Below are 17,973 nucleotides of genomic sequence, written 5' to 3'. Positions count from 1 at the left end.
TACTCCATTCTTTGATACCTGATTAGCATAATATTTAATGATTATGACATTGCCATAAATGTTATTAAATACTTCATAGATTGATCATTTTGGTGCTTCATCATTTGACAGTTGTACAAATATAAATCGTAGTGTGCACATTGGTTTTTCTGTACCTTGTGTTATCATAATTATACGTAATTACATTGACTTTCAAATGTGTACATTCTGAAATTATTGCTGTAATGGTACCTAAGTAATTAAATTATATTCATAGTGGTTCTAGTGTTCAAAAGAGGCCATTTAGAAAGGTACTTGCCATGCACATTATTCTCTTCTAATGAAACAACTTAAGGCACCTTCTGACATTAGAAATCATAGTTCTGTTTACTTTTCATTACATCAAACTTAACACTTTGATCTGTAAATTTTGGAAATATTCATGAGAGTTTAATTTCCACTATCACATTTTTTTGCAAATTCAGATATCCCCACCCCTGCTTAGCTTAATAGGGAGAGTGCAGATCTATGATTTGCGGGGTTGTGAGTTGGATCCCCAGGCATATAACTGAAATACTTTTGAAAAACAGTGTTAAACCCAAAACAAACAAACAAAACAATTATTTCACTGATACATGTATTCAGTTTTCATAACATTTATTATAAAAAAGGTGTCTAGTCAAGAAACCTTGGTAACATGTAATGTCAGTAAGTTCTGACACAATAAAATCGCAATATAGTTTCCGCGTGAACATTCCCCAGTCTACAGTATTGTTCTGATATTTCTACCACATAAACCATTATTACTACTGTTTTGTTGCTGTGAGCATTAATAAACCTTTTGAACTGCTGTCTGAGTATTTGGATTGTGGGAGAAAAACAAATAATATCAAACCACAAATGGTTTTGTTACAGTTATTTTGATGTTTACTGCATTTTTATAGACTGGTTATTAACAAATTTTGCTTCTATTTTTTTCTGTTTGTGCAAGTTGTCATGTTTAAAGTTGAATTCTTTTAATTTCTTTTTTCTCAGATAAATGTAAGTTTTTTTTACAGTCTGTTCTTTCATTTCAAATTATTCAATATGGTCTTTTTGAAAATTATCATAGTTCAGAAATATACAATGGCCCTTCTTTCTCTTTTTGGTGAATGGGGCCAGAGCTGTCAAAGAATGAAATGGCATATTTGTAGGAAAAATGGAAATTGTTTACCAAAGCAATTTTTAGCTCAACTTTTCGAAGAAAAAGTAGAGCTATTGCGCTCACCCCAGTGTCAGTGTCGCCGTTGGTTAAAGTCAAATATCTCTGTTACTATCAAAGCTATTGACTTGAAACTTAAAATAGTTATGTTCTATTAAAGTCTACTTCAGGAGAAACAATCCCCATAACTGTGATTTGAATTTTGACAGAATTATGTTCCTTTTTAACTTAGAATTTTTGGTTAAAATTTTTGATAAAGTCAAATATCTCTGTTACTATCAAAGCTATTTACTTGAAACTTAAAATAGTTATTTTCTATCAAAGTCTACTTCAAAAGAAACAATCCCCATAACTCTGATTTGAATTTTGACAGAATTATGCCCCTTTTTAACTTAGAATTTTTGGTTAAAATTTTTGATAAAGTCAAATATCTCTATTACTATCAAAGCTATTGACTTGAAACTTAAAATAGTTATTTATTATCAAAGTCTACACCAGGAGAGAGACACAATTCCTATAACTCTGATTTGAATTTTGACAGAATTATGCTCCGTTTTTATCTCTGTTACTGTCAAAACTTTTGACTTGAAACTTAAATACTTATTTACCATTAAAGTCTTCACCAGGAGAAACAATCCCTATAACTCTGATTTGAATTTTGACATAATTATGCCCCTTTTTAACTTAGAATTTTTTATTAAAATTTTTGATAAAGTTAAATATCTCTGTTACTATTAAAGCTTTTGACTTGAAACTCAAAATAGTTATTTACTATCAAAGTCTACACCAGCAGACACAATTCCCATAACTCTGTTTGAATTTTGACAGAGTTATGTCCCTTTTTAACTTGGAATTTTTTTTACTGGCAATGCTCTAATTCAGAGTCAAGCACTTGAGAAAAGTTCGAGCACGCTGTCTTACGGACAGCTCTTGTTATAGTCACGGGAATTATTACTGCTAAATCCATTAGGTATGATAAATTATATTTTCTCCAAGTCTTTTCGTACTAAATGTAGTCCTAGGACAGAAAACAATTAATTTTGTCTTTCTTTTAAAACACAAAGTTGAAAGATTTATTTTATATTTCATGGGGATGTGGGAAATGTAACAAATTTAATGTTAAAATGTGTATTCCCAGGTGGTGGGGATGGGGTTGAATTTCAGCCCCCCCCCCCCAAAAAAAAATAATGGCCATGATGACTTCAACATCCAATGATTTAAGAGATATTCTTTTGAATATATTACTGCTGTTAAAGTGTGATTTAGCATTATTTATATATCTTGTTTTCATGCATCCATCATTTCTTTTTAGCCCATCATCATCAGATGGTGGGCTATTCAAATCACTCTGCGTCCGTGGTCCGTCGTCCGTCCGTTCTTCCGTCCATTAACAATTTCTCGTTATCGCATCTCCTCAGAAACTACCAGGGGGATTTTGACCAAACTATGTCAGAATAATGTATTGGTACCCTAGTTGTGTCCCCCTGAAAATCAGACTGGTTCAACAATATTTTAGTGAGTTATGGCCCTTTGTTTATTTCTATAATTTACATAGATTTATATAGGGAAACACTTTGAAAATCTTCTTGTCCAAAACAACAGAGCCTAGGGCTTTGATATTTGGTATGAAGCATCATCTAGTGGTCCTCTACCAAGATGATTCAAATTATTTCCCTGGGGTCTAATATGGCCCCTCCCCGGGGGTCACATGGTTTATATAGACTTATATCTATAGGGAAAAACTTTGAAAAACCTCTTGTTCAAAACCACAGGGCCTAGGGCTTTAATATTTTGTATGTGACATCATCTAGTGGTCTTCTACCCGGGGGTCACGTGGTTTACATAGACTTATATAGGGAAAAACCTTGAAAATCTTCTTGTCCAATCCACAAAGCCTAGGGCTTTGGCATTTGTAATGTAGCATCATCTAGTGGTTCTCTACCAAGTTTGTTCAAATTATCCCCCTAGGGTCAAATATGGCCCCGCCCTGGGGGTCACATGGTTCATATAGACTTGTATAGGGAAAAGCTTTTAAAATCTTCTTCTACAACATTCAAATTTGGACCACATTTATGGTTTTGAGTGGCAAGATGAACCTTTGAGTTGACATTGATTTTGACCTAGTGACCTACTTTCACATTTCTGTAGCTACAGCCTTCAAATTTGGACCACATGCATAGTTTTGTGCACTGAAAAAACTTTGACCTTGACATTGACCTAGTGACCTACTTTCACATTTTTGAAGGTACAGGCTTCAAATTTGGACCACATGCTCCGTTTCGTGTTCCGAAATGAAATTTGACCTTGATTTTGACCTAGTGACCTACTTTCACATTTCTCAAGCTACAGCCTTCAAATTTGGACCACATGCATGGTTTTATATACCGAAACAAACTTTGACCTTTACATTGACCTTATGACCTACTTTCACACTTTTGAAGGTACAGGCTTCAAATTTGGACCGCATGCATAGTTCTGTATTCCGAAATAAAATTTGACCTCGATTTTGACCTAGTGACCTACTTTCACATTTCTCAAGCTACAGTCTTCAAATTTGGACCACATGCATAGTTTTGTGTACCGAAACAAACCTTGACCTTTACATTGACCTAGTGACCTTCTTTCACATTTTTGAAGGTACAGGCTTCAAATTTGGACCACATGCATAGTTCTGTGTTCCGAAATAAAATTTGACCTTGATTTTGACCTAGTGACCTACTTTCACATTTCTCGAACTACAGCCTTCAAATTTGGACCACTTGCATAGTTTTGTGTACCGAAATGAACTTTGACCTTAAGATTGACCTTGTGACCTACTTTCACATTTCTGTAGCTACAGGCTTCAAATTTAGACCACATGCATAGGATTGTGTACCGAAACAAACTTTGACCTTGACATTGACCTAGTGACCTACTTTCACATTTTTGAAGTTACAGGCTTTAAATTTGGACCACATGCATAGATTTGTGTTCTGAAGTGTAATTTGACCTAGTGACCTACTTTCACATTTCTCAAGCTACAGCCTTCAAATTTGGACCATTTGCATAGTTTTGTGTACCGAAATAAACTTTGACCTTAAGATTGACCTAGTGACCTACTTTCATATTTCTCAAACTACAGCCTTCAAACTTGATGCACATGCATAGTTTTGTGTACAAAGAACTTTGTCCTTGAAATTGATCTAGTGACCTACTTTCACATTTCTCAAGCTACAGCTTTCGAATTTGGACCACATGCACAGTGTTGTGTACGGAAATGAAATTTGACCTTGAGCTAGTCAGTAAGTCTTGAAATTTGGAACACTCAAAAATGGCACATTGGTGGGCGCCAAGATCACTCTGTGATCTCTTGTTTAAAATTGATGTACAAATTATTGAAGTTGGGATGTCCTCTTGCAAACTGGCATTCACTGAGTCTGGTATTGCAAACTGGCATTCACTGAGTCTGGTATTGCAAACTGGCATTCACTGAGTGGTATTTATTTTCCATTCAGATGTTTTGTTTCATATAAAGAGTTTAGGTAGGGCATATTTTCTCGGACTGAATGGAATTGTGAGTATAGACATTCTCTGTAGACAGTTTATAAACTCATCACTCAGAGTGTCATTTTATTTAGCATGCCAGCTTTAATAATAAATAGAATATATGTTTTTATAGAAAGGCTGAAAAGATGTATTGAAAAATGTTTTCATATATGTTTTATTGGCCTTTTGTTGCTGTAAAATTTTGATTTGTTTTTACATTTTGCTGATTACTGGCTCCAGAAGCATTCCATATTCTAATGAACTTAAGGTAGTGTGGATCTGTAATGACTCTCAGCAATTTCTGTGTGATTAGGTTTTCTCATCTTGCAGTTCTACAGTCTTTGATCGTAAATGTAGGTCAACGTGCACATGACTTTCCATAGAAAATTGGGGAATCCTGAAATCACACATGGATAATACGCACTTTGCAGTTTTGTCAGTACAGGTCCACTTCCTTCGTATCCATTTCCCCATATTTTAGACATAATATTCAAAGCTTTCTCCTTACACACATATCATTGTGTCCTATATTAGAAATAATGCATTGTTCATACAGTATAATTTCCAGCTTTGGATATTCTCTCGTACTTCCTGTCTAGAGCATGTGTTCTTTCATTCCAATATACACGTATACACTTTCTTTAAAGATTACAAAATATAATAATGTACTTTTATTTATACTTCTGTTTTGTCTTTTTTGTTATTGTTTAAATGCCATGTTAATTATTACTTCGAAAAGTTATTTACACTTTATTTGTCTACTTTTGGAAATTTTGGCATGGTCCAATTCTGGACTGCTTGACCACAATCCATGTGATTTCTTGGCTTATATATTAGTCACAATTTAATGCATATTGCTGTACACTGTTCAATCTGGTCTAATTATGTCTCCCTCAGGAGACATATTGGTTTTGCCCTGTCCGTCCGTCCGTACGTACGTCACACCTCATTTCCAAGCAATAACTGGAGAACCATTTGACCTAGAACCTTCAAACTTCATAGGGTTGTAGGGCTGCTGGAGTAGACGACCCCTATTGTTTTTGGGGTCACTCCGTCAAAGGTCAAGGTCACAGGGGCCTGAACATTGAAAACCATTTCCGATCAGTAACTAGAGAACCACTTGACCCAGAATGTTGAAACTTCATAGGGTGATTGATCATGAAGAGTAGATGACCCCTATTGATTTTGGGGTCACTCCTTCAAAGATCAAGGTCACAGGGGCCTGAACATTGAAAACCATTTCCGATCAATAACTAGAGAACCACTTGACCCAGAATGTTGAAACTTCACAGGATGATTGTTCATGAAGAGTAGATGACCCCTATTGATTTTGGGGTCACTCCGTCAAAGGTCAAGGTCACAGGGGCCTGAACATTGAAAACTATTTCCGATCAATAACTAGAGAACCACTTGACCCAGAATGTTGAAACTTCATAGGATGATTGGTCATGAAGAATAGATGACCCTTATTGATTTTGGGGTCACTCTGTCAAAGGTCAAGGTCACAGGGGCCTGAACATTGAAAACTATTTCCGATCAATAACTAGAGAACCACTTGACCCAGAATGTTGAAACTTCATAGGATGATTGAACATGCAAAGTAGATGACCCCTATCGATTTTGGGGTCACTTCATTAAAGGTCAAGGTCACAGGGGCCTGAACATTGAAAACCATTTCCGGTCAGTAACTTGAGAACCACTTGACCCAGAATGATGAAACTTCATAGGATGATTGGTCATGCAGAGTAGATGACTCCTAACGATTTTAGGGTCACTCTGTTAAAGGTCAAGGCCACAGGGGCCTGAACATGGAAAACCATTTCCAATCAATAACTTGAGAACCTCTCAACCCAGAATGTTGAAACTTCATAGGATGATTGAACATGCAGAGTAGATGACCCCTATTGATTTTGGGGTCAGTCTATTAAAGGTCAAGGTCACAGTGGCCTGTTCATGTAAAATAATTTTTTGGAAATAACTTGAGAACCACTTGACCTACAATGTTGAAACTTACTAGGATGATTGGACATGCAGAGTAGATGACCCCTATTGTTTTTGGGGTCACTTCATCAAAGGTCAAGGTCACAGGAGCCTGAACAGTGACTTGAGAACCACTAGGCCAAGAGTGTTGAAATTTAGCGGGATGACTGGACATGCCAAGTAGATGATCCCTATTGCAGCCAACCATCAGTGTCTCTTTGACTTTCGCTCCTAACCCCTATTGACTTCTTGCCTATAGGACTTTGCATTGGGGGAGACATGCACTTTTTTACAAAAGCATTTTCTAGTTTTGGAATTGTTTTTTTCAGTAGTGGTGGTGAATAGAATCAATCAATATATCCCAAAGAACTGTATGTAGACACCAAAATTAAACCTGCTACTGATTCTAGGTTACACCACCTAATTAGCTCAGTCTAGAAAACACAAGATTGTCAGTTTATTAATTGCTTGTTCTCACAGAGAGGTGAACTTTTTTATGGTGTCATTAATTTTGTCTTCCTCCTCAGATTATTTTGTGTTACAGATAGTATTGGTTCGCTGTTGATCATAAAGTTTAACCTTGATACTGTTCAAGAAATATTTCCATCCTTGAATTTTGTCCTTTCAGTTGTATAGTAAATTTATTTGACAAACTAAATATTTGGAGTTTCGATAGAATAATGAACTACAAAATTTCAGTAGATTTATGTTGTGATTTTGAATAAGTATCAAAAATATCAATCCAGAGCAAGGAAACTTTCTTTGTCTGAAAATCAAAATTTTAGACTGGTTCTGACACTAATGTTGAAATCTAGGACTTCGCTTCAAAGGAATGAAATAGTGTATAATGCTGAAAATTTGAGGATCTTCTTGTACCTGCAAACGCTCTTTTAATGCAACTTTTTGATAAAATATTCATTTTATAAAAAAGGTTTAAAAGAAATTTAAGTATTTTCAAAAATCCATAGTATCATGTTGTTCTAGAGTAAAGATGAATATGGGCCCACTATTGGTGAATCTGGACCCAGTCTGCTGATGAATCTGGACCCAGTCTGTTGATGGATATGGTCTTAATCTGTTGATGAATATGGGCCCAGTCTATTAATGAGTATGGACCCAGTCTGTTGATGAATATGAGCCCAGTCTGTTGATGAATATGGGCCCAGTCTGTTAATGAATATGGGCCTAGTCTGTTAATGAATTTGGGCCCAGTCTGTTAATGAATATGGGCCCAGTCTATTAATGAATTTGGGCCCAGTCTATTAATGAATATGGACCCAGTCTGTTGATGAATATGGACCCAGTCTGTTGATGAATATGGGCCCAGTCTGTTAATGAATATGGGCCCAGTCTATTAATGAATTTGGGCCCAGTCTATTAATGAATATGGGCCCAGTCTGTTGAGTACAGATCCAGAACATTGATGAATATGGGACCAGACAAATCTCATACAAGGTCAGTAGCATGGTTATATGGAAGGTGTGCTGTATAAGCATTCCACTTCATGTTCAACTCACCCAGTTAGCACAATAGGTAGGCAAGTCGATGAATTAGGAGGTAGTTAGTTTGATTTCCAGGCAGTGCTTTTGTTTGTGATTTCGCACAAAACCAAATGTCAAGTCATTTGTCCTCTATCTCTTATCCATGTGGAGAAATTGTCAGTATTTTGAAGAGAAACATGAGAGTCCAGGTTACCTTTACCACAGTGCAGTACTTAAAAAAAAATGAAATTAAACACAAATCAAATAAATTGCAACTAAAGTATCATCCTTTGCATGTGAATCGTCCTGAAAATTGACTGACTCTCTGTTCAACTTCCAGCTTACAAATATAGACACAGAAAGACATATTTCTGGAATAGTGGGGAAAGGTTGAACACAAATGATTGCAAAAAACTCATTGAAACCACAAAGCTTCTCCAGATCATTGATAAATAGCTTCTTGAAATGTGAGAACATTTAGCAGTGTTTAGGAGTGGATAATGTTGGAGGAGTAGAATTTATTATATGGACCAGGAAGTATTTTTAAAAGTGCAGATATATATTTCTGTACTTTCTAGCATGTTAAAAAAAAAATTGAAAATGTAAGCTATAATGTGCAAGGATTTTACGTTGTGGCATTAAAGGTGCACACCTCCAGGTTTACCACAAAAAAAAAAAAAATTGAAACCAGAATCCGAGAATTCAATGAATCGGGTTGTTTTTTACATATTATTTACAGTTAATTCCGAATGAAAATATTTCCTAAATGTTCATGAAAGAAAAAAAATCTGAGGGCATGCCCCTTTAAAGGATAGAAAAAGTGAACCACTTTCATTGCTTTTCTTTTTAGTTTCACTTGAACTACTATTTGTTACAAGCCCGCCCGCTTAGCTCAGTAGGTAAGGGCGTTGGTCTACAGACCGCGGGGTCGCGAGTTCGATCCTCGGGCGGGGCGTATGTTCTCCGTGACTATTTGATAAACGACATTGTGTCTGAACTCATTAGTCCTCCACCTCTGATAATTCATGTGGGGAAGTTGGCAGTTACTTGCGGAGAACAGGTTTGTACTGGTACAGAATCCAGGAACACTGGTTAGGTTAACTGCCCGCCGTTACATGACTGAAATACTGTTGAAAAACGGCGTTAAACCCAAAACAAACAAACAAAAAAAACTATTTGTTACATGTATTGTTAACATAATATCTTTTTTTTACTATTCTAGGGGTGTGATGTATGGCTTATTGCATGTAATTATTGCAGGGATAAAGGAAATAAATATATTAGTGCTACTGTGGGAAAAACAACATTAAGGCTTTGTGCTCATCCAATCAATCTGGTCTTGGTCCAGACTGTTTGTTTATCATTTGCATACAATGCTGATTTTGATAAACCAGCAGTATGGGTGTGGGGATAAACAAACAGTATGGGTGTGGAGATAAACAAATGGTATGGGTGTGGGGATAAAAGAACAGTAAGGATGTGGGGATAAACAAACAGTATAGGTGTGGGGATAAACAAATGGTATGGGTGTGGGGATAAACAAATGGTAAACAGTATGGGTGTGGGGATAAAAGAACAGTATCGGTGTGGGGATAAACAAACAGTATGGGTGGGAGGATAAACAAATGGTATGGGTGTGGGGATAAATAAACAGTATAGATGTGGGGATAAACAAATGGTATGGGTGTGGGGATAAACAAACAGTATGGGTTTGGAGATAAAAGAACAGTATCAGTATGGGGATAAACAAACAGTATGGGTGGGAGGATAAATAAATGGTATGGATATAGGGATAAACAAACAGTATAGGTGTGGGGATAAAAGAACAGTATGGGTGTGGGGATAAAAGAACAGTATGGGTATGCACTGATCTACATCTTGATCTGTGCTGGTTGTGAAGCCTTGATGTTGATTATCACACGACAGCACTCAGTTTGGAAACTTTAAATAGATGTGTTGCTTATTCAGTTATATTGAATATATTGATACAAATTATTTCTCAATATTTTTGTACCCGTCCATATGAACCTACCTTGTCAACACTTAACTGTCATAACTGTCATTAGGTTGTTAATGAAACTACAAAGCACAATCTTTGTACAATGGAAATACATTTATAAACTGTAATAAAATTGTTTTTATAATGTCTTTCGTTGTTGTGCATTTTTCTGAGAAAGCAATATTAAGCTTTTGAAATGTTCTAAGGCCTTGCAGAGGAGAACATTTGTACTTATTTCTTGGACTGTGATAGAAATAAAAAACATAAAATAAGCCTCCTAGCTTACTCGTACCATTGTAGAAAAGACCTCATTGGAAAAGCCTCCCAGATTGAAGAGTACTTCGTCATGTAACATAATAGAAAAGAGCTCAAGTTAGGCAGGTCTCCCCAGCTGAGGTGTACTTTATTTCATTTATTAAGCTTACAGATGAACAATATTTGTAGACTGCTTGGAAGTTATTTCCATCAACTGAGGTATCTGCTGTGAACTTCACCACTGAAGCTAAAAAGTCACCCTATGACTTCTCTTCCCCGAGTTTCATCTGTCCCAAGCAATAGGTATAATTATGTACCTTCATGTACACCTGTAGTCCAGCCTTTGTAATAGGAAAATTCATGTTCACCTGTAGTCTATCCAGTGTACAGTAATGGGTACATTTATGTACACATGTAGTCTATCCCATGCAATAGGAACATTCATGTACCTTCATATACAACTGTAGTTTATCCTGTGCAGTAGGTACCTTCATATACACCTGTAGTCTATCCCATGCAATAGGAACATTCATGTTCCTTCATATACACCTGTTGTCTATCCTGTGCAATAGGTACATTCATATAAACCTTATGTCTATCCCTTGCAATAGGTATATTCATATACACCTATAGTCTAGCCCTTGCAAAAGGTACATTCATATGTACTTTTAGTCTAACCCTTGCAATAGGAACATTCATATACACTTATAGTCTATCCCCTGCAAATGGTACATTCATATACACCTATAGTCTATCCCCTGCAAATGGTATATTCGTATACACCTATAGTCTAACCCTTGCAATAGGTACATTCATATACACCTATAATCTATCCTGTGCAATAGGTATATTCATATACACTTATAGTCTATGCCTTGCAATAGGTACATTCATATACACTTATAGTCTATCCCTTGCAATAGGTACAGTCATATACACCTGTAGTCTATCCCTTGCAATAGATACAGTCATATACACTTACAGTTTAATCCCCTGCAATAGGTAGATGTGCCTTTATAAATACATTCCTATTGAAAAGTCAAGCTATACAACAGGAAAAGGCTATAGTCTAGGAGAGGACAATACCTTACAAGAGCTGTCACAGGAGACAGCGCAATGGACTATTTTGATGCTGGATAGTGAAACTTGGCACATCTGAGGAAACTGGAGCTGTCACTGGAGTGTTTAATGACTTCAATTGTGGAGGAAGATATTGCACAATAGCTTGAGTCTATGTCAAAATATTAAGTAATAAGAGAGGTAAAGATAGAGTATATCAAAACACTCTACAAGTATAATTCTAAGCAAAAAGGGGGCATAATTCAGAAAATGTTGGTGCAAGAGTTATGCACCTTGTGTCATATGACGTAGGTGATGATGTGGAACAACTAGTTCGAGTTTGAATCAAATCCATTTTGTAATGACTAAGATACAGCGAAAATGCATCAAAATCAACCTTAAATTCTAAGTAAAAGGGGGCATAATTCCTGAAAAATCAGTGCCAGAATTATTCACCTTGTGTCATATGATGTGGGTGAAAAGATGGAACGATTTTAAGTCTGAATCAAATCCATTTAGTAATAACTGAGAATGAGTGAAAGTGTATCAAAACCTTTGAAATTCTAAGTAAAAAGGTGGGATAATTCATGAAATATTGGTGCAAGAGTTATGGACCTTGTGTCATAATGTGAGCGATGATGTTGAACAACTATTTTAAGTTTGAAACAAATCCATTTAGTAATAACTGAGATATAGTTTAAAAGTGCCTGAAATTCTAAATAAAATGGGAGATTATTCATTAAATATTGGTACCAGAGTTATGGGCCTTGTGTCGCATGATTTGGGAGATGTGGAACAACGTTTTTCAGTTTGAATCAAATCCATTTAGGAATAACTCAGATAGGGTGAAAGTGCATCAAAACTTTAACCTGAAATTCTAAGTATGAAGGGGGGATAATTCATGAAATATTGGTATGAGAGTTATGACCCTTGTGCCACATGATGTGGGTGATGATGAGGAATAATTATTTTAAGTTTAAAGCAAATTCATCTAGTAATAACAGTGATAAGGAGAAAAAAAGAGAAAGTTTAAAAAAAAAAATAACCAAGGTGGGGGACACGGAAAGACGCAAACGCTGATGCCGGGTGAGTAGGATAGCTCTCCAAATACTTCATATAGTTGACACGGAAAGACGCAAACGCTGATGCCGGGTGAGCAGGATAGCTCTCCAAATACTTCAAATAGTTGAGGTAAAAACCATTAAGTCAAGAGTATGATACAACCTCCAGGACAATTTGACTTGTAATCACTTGTCTCTCATCATTGTGGGTTCCAAACATCACTTGGGGTGTAGAACTGTTCATGTGAGGAAGTCATTCAGCTGGCTTATTGAAGGTCGGTGATTCCACCCAGGTGCTTGCCCATATTTGAAACAATGCTTATAAGAAGACCTAGTGTCTTCCTCTGCTGTCAAATGCCAGAAAAGTTGCCATATGATCTAAACTGTGTTGGTGTGACTCTGAAATCTCCCCCAACCCTCTAGGATAATTTTACAAGAGAAAATATAAGACACTAACCCTCCTCTGATTACTGACGTATTATATATTTAGGAAGTTGTCAGTTTAACTAACTGAATTCTGAATTATAGACATATAAACTGATGGACGTTAGATTAGTTATACTGTATTTATAAAACACATATAAATCTTGACACACAGAACAACACAATGTAACTTGTAACTTTATTAAAACAAAAAAAATACAAAGAAAAGCAATTGCACTAGAACATTTCAAATCTGAAATGTAAATCTGTAGTATATGATATAAATATTGCATCAAACATTTACAGATCCAAGATTTCAGTTTAGGATGAGCTGATTCTCTTAGATAAAGATATGATAGTAAGGTCCTGGGGCAAATGTTTAAGGACTCCTCAGTACTTTTTTCATCAAATACATTAGTTTTTTAATAGAGATGAAATAAGGCGGATTAAAAAATAATTTCATATTAAAGACCATGAAAAATAAATGCCTGCCAATTTGTTACGGAGTGCATCCAAGGCCCACACCACTTGGATCTGCCTATGTCAGAGAGTATGTCCCAGGCCCACCCCACTTGGATCTGCCAATGTCAGATCTCCCAGGCCCACCCCACTTGGATTTGCCTATGTCAAATCTCCCAGGCCCACCCCACTTGGATCTGCCTATGTCAGATCTACCAGGCCCACCCCACTTGGATCTGCCTATGTCAGATCTCCCAGGCCCACCCCACTTGAATCTGCCTATGTCAGATCTCCCAGGCCCATCCCACTTGGATCTGCCTATGTCAGATCTACCAGGCCCACCCCACTTGGATCTGCCTATGTCAGATCTCCCAGGCCCACCCCACTTGGATCTGCCTATGTCAGATCTCCCAGGCCCACCCCACTTGGATCTGCCTATGTCAGATCTCCCAGGCCCACCCAACTTGGATCTGCCTATGTCAGAGAAAACTATGTCAGGAACACGTATTGCACATTTTGAAAACATATATTGCACATTTTTGAGTCAAATGATTCCGACAGTTATGAAATTGTTAACTATTCATGACAATGATATAATGTTCGGTATAAATTTTGTTTTCTTTTGTATATAAGTTTTATAACATTTTCCCATCTTGTATGATGGGGGAAAGTAGTATCTGATTCAGTACTTAGAACTAGAGTTGTTAGAGGAAAAGTATGCGGAGTTTCAATCCATTCCTATTTGTACTTACTGAGACACAAACTTCATGCAAAACCTTGAGCAGATATTGATATGTTGAAAAAGGGGCCTAATTTTGTAAAATGCAAAACAAAGACAAGAAACATGTGATTTGCATGTCCAGTCATCAATGTAAACAAGCGTGTGAAATTTCAATCTAAGCCCACAAGAGGTTATTTCAAAATCGGAATGAGGATGTAGACTTTGATGCTGACGCTGATGAATGAGTGTATGTCCTATTCAACACCACAGGGAACTCACATAGAATTTGTCCTCCATTGTAACTCCTTGTTCCAAGATCACAAAATTTAGTTTAGGGGCAGGTGTGTCTGGACACTACATGTGATTGGCATATTCTGAGAACTGTTTCAAAAATGACCAGTGGGGATGTTACTAGTACTACCTTGACTGGTCTCCAAAATCAGTGTTATAACCATGAGAAGAAACAACTCTATTACTTATGTCAAATCAAAATGAGGCTTCAAATTATGCAAAGGAAACTGTTTTTGAATTCTGAAAAATCATTAGAATACCGGTATACTAAGTAAATGCATTTTGGCAATGGAATGTTAATGAAATGATGAAACGTATCATGAAATATTATGGAATTTTGTTTCAATAAAAAGATTAACAATTTGCAAAAATATACAAATAGAAACATATATACAGAAACAGTTGTATAAATGAACACATTTTTGCCATGCCAAGCCAAGTCAGAAAAGCATCAAAATCACAACCTTGTAAAAATTTTACCTGGTCATATTAAATATTTCTAACATTCGTTGTATTAGAACAAATTGCCATTTCAATATATCCTGTACAAAATCCATCTGCCTTTTTCTCAATTTCTTGATTTTATTGCTGTAAGAACTTATTGCTAGCATAAAGCATCTAATGTAAAAGTGGAATTATATAACATTTCACATCAAAGGCAAAGATGCCATTTGGTTCATTGTATCTTCTATTGTGAGCACATGACCTTTGTTGGATAAAAGGTCAAGGTCTAATAGTACACTGAACATGGTCATGAAAAATATAAATCATAAAAAAATGAAAAAATACTTTTATACAAGGTACATGTTTGGTTTCCATGGATACAATTTTACTGGACAACTGGTTACTAAGTGACTTCTTGTTGCTATGGGAGCTCTTGTTGTCATGGTATCACCAACATGTAGACTGTGACCCAGTATTGCACTTGTTGCTGTATGTGAAGACAGTGTGTGTCTAGGTGGATGAAGCCGGGCTGCAGCAGACATAGCCAGACCGGTTCCCAGTGACAATAGACTGGTACCTCCTGCTATAGGCTTGACTGGAACTGGGACTTGAACAATGGATTCTGACCTGAAAATATAATATCACAATTTAGAAATTGAGTATTATCATAAATTGTAATTAAAAGTCCATGATTCCTAACAAATCAAAAACTAAAGCCATGTACATCACCCCATCTTCTAACTGATCACAAAAAATCAAGAACAATTCAAATGCAAGGCCAGAATCTATCATACTCAACTTCGAGAAACTGCTTGGTGTACAAGTTGATGAACATGTTAACTGGAAGCACCACGTTGATTAAATTAAAAAAAAAATTGCAACACAAATCTCTATTCTGTTACTAAGAATAAAAACCTTTCTTGAGAGCTATTTTTCAACTCGTAATGGGAGTAAGCATTCACAATTACCCAGCTCACTGAATTAAAAACAAAAAAACAGAAACAAAAACTAGTTACAACACTTTTTTGTTCAACACTCATAAATAAATTTGTCATTCAAAACAGGTGTCAAATTCAATCATTGTTTAATTGCTGTTATAATGTTTCCAGTCTCAGAAGCTAAAAAGCTTAATTGTTGCATAAACATCAACAGAAACATATTGTTTTAGATTGACTTCAGAGCACAATCTGACATAAGTACACAATCTTCCTTAAATGTAAGCCTATAGTGTAAATGGGATATGACTTAAATCAGATTATCAGACTTCTAAAAATTATAATATGTTCATGAAGTCATATAATGATTTTTCTTTTCATTTTTAAATGAAAAAAGAAAATTTTATCTCTAGAATGCACTCAAAATGACACAGTAACAGATGGGGGAAGCTACAGGTAATATATTATAGATCAAGGCTATGTCACTTATCTCTCAAGGTTACTAAATCATGAGAAATTCTAACCTTAATTATTCCACATTTTTGTGGTTTACCTATAAATATTTAAAGAGAGATGAAAATAACATGAAAGAAAAGAATGATGTCAGAGGCACAATTACATAGGTACAGGACAAAGAAAAGTCGGTGAAATAATATTCTGTTATTTTACTGTTAAAACAAGATGTTGTTTTATCTACATTTTTAGAACATTGTTCAAAATCAAACTGACCATGTGACATAATCATGTTTTATACAATTTGCAGTTCTCAAACACGAAAATTCAATTAAGGTTTCGATGGAGGCCTTGAGAAACAAAAATCAAACATCACCAAATCATAGAAAGAAAGAGTTGTTTGACATGAAAATTGAACAGCATGTAAAACATGTATATTACTTTACGAAACAAGTGTCAGTATACTGATATAAACATTGAATTCCGGAAAAGGGCTGCCTAAAGGGGCTCCACTTCCGGACAGTTAAACGGTTTTAAAAACTCACCATTTTCAAAGAACTGTTACACATGTTCGTATTGATGCATTTGCAATAGCGTGCGAGTGGTGAAATTTCGCATAACAAGGTGGAACACAGTTTTCAGCAATTGTTTATCATTATTTCTTTACATATGGCATTCATTTTCAAAGGGAGACAACTGTTCCCGATTATTTTAAGTACAAATGGCATTCATTTTCAAAGGGAAACAACTTTTTTCGATTATTTTAAGTAATCTTTGAGAAAAAGTTGTCTCCCTTTGAAAATGAATGCCATTTGTAAAGAAAAAAGATAAACAATTGCTGAAAACTATGTTCCACCTTGTTACGTGAAATTTCACCACTAGCACGCTATTGCAAATGCATCAAAACAAACATGTGTAACAGTTCTTTGAAAATGGTGAGTTTTTAAAGCCGTTTAACTGTCCGGAAGTGGAGCCCCTTTAGGCAGCCCTTTTCAGGAATTCAATGTTTATATCAGTATACTGACACTTGTTTCGTAAAGTAATATACATGTTTTACATGCTGTTCAATTTTCATGTCAAACAACTCTTTTTTTCTATGATTTGGTGTTGTTTGATTTTTGTTTCTCAAGGCCTCCATCGAAACCTTAAAGGTGTTTTAATCATCAATTGTTATTATCATGAAATTCGGTGCAATGTGAAAGTCCTATTTTTGCAAATTCATTTATAGTCTAAGAATAAATGAGCCGCAGCATGAGAAAACCAACATAGTGGCTTTGCGACCAGCATGGACCCAGACTAGCCTGCGCATCCACGTAGTCTGGTCAGGATCCATGCTGTTCGCTAGCAGTTACTATAATTGCAATAAGCTTTGAAAGCATCCGTGCAGTCTGGTCAGGATCCATGCTGGTCGCAAAGCCATTATGTTGGCTTTGCTGAACTATACCTAAATTTCTTCTTTAAGTTATTGAAATATTCGTTACATTCAACTACAGCGGAGATTCCCCAAGTCATGACTAACATTTTTGTGGTCAGTTTTTATTTGACAAATAAATGATATTAGATAAGATTACCAAACTCCTGTTTGATATTAGTACCTGGATTTTTATTTGTAGCAATGACTCATTATAGTCTTGAAATTCAATGAAGTATACAGGTTTTGCTATAAGGCCTAAAAAAAATCTTTGTTTCCGGTAACATGCAAAAAAA

The 17,973-nt window shown here is 35.8% G+C and overlaps 2 protein-coding genes across 2 annotated transcripts in view; one reads left to right on the top strand and one right to left on the bottom strand.

Moving 5' to 3' along the window:
* Positions 1-13,150: 13,150 nt before the first annotated feature.
* The window catches only part of LOC123548741 (core-binding factor subunit beta-like), a 79,117-nt gene continuing 74,294 nt past the window's right edge, over positions 13,151-17,973 (bottom strand). The window contains exon 7 of the mRNA XM_045336249.2: positions 13,151-15,505. Within this exon, the coding sequence (XP_045192184.1) occupies positions 15,226-15,505 (280 nt within the window). The 3' untranslated portion in view covers positions 13,151-15,225. The remainder of the gene's footprint in view (positions 15,506-17,973) is intronic.
* Positions 13,437-14,445, top strand: LOC128558059 (uncharacterized). Its single transcript, XM_053546846.1, has 2 exons — positions 13,437-13,926; positions 14,414-14,445. The coding sequence occupies exons 1-2, from the start codon at positions 13,437-13,439 to the stop codon at positions 14,443-14,445; spliced, it is 522 nt and encodes a 173-aa protein (XP_053402821.1).

This window comes from Mercenaria mercenaria, chromosome 6 (genome assembly GCF_021730395.1).
Source record: "Mercenaria mercenaria strain notata chromosome 6, MADL_Memer_1, whole genome shotgun sequence".
Classification (NCBI taxonomy): Eukaryota; Metazoa; Mollusca; class Bivalvia; order Venerida; family Veneridae; genus Mercenaria; species Mercenaria mercenaria.
The sequence above is the reverse complement of the archived record's forward strand: the minus strand, read 5'-3'. Positions and strand labels throughout refer to the sequence as shown.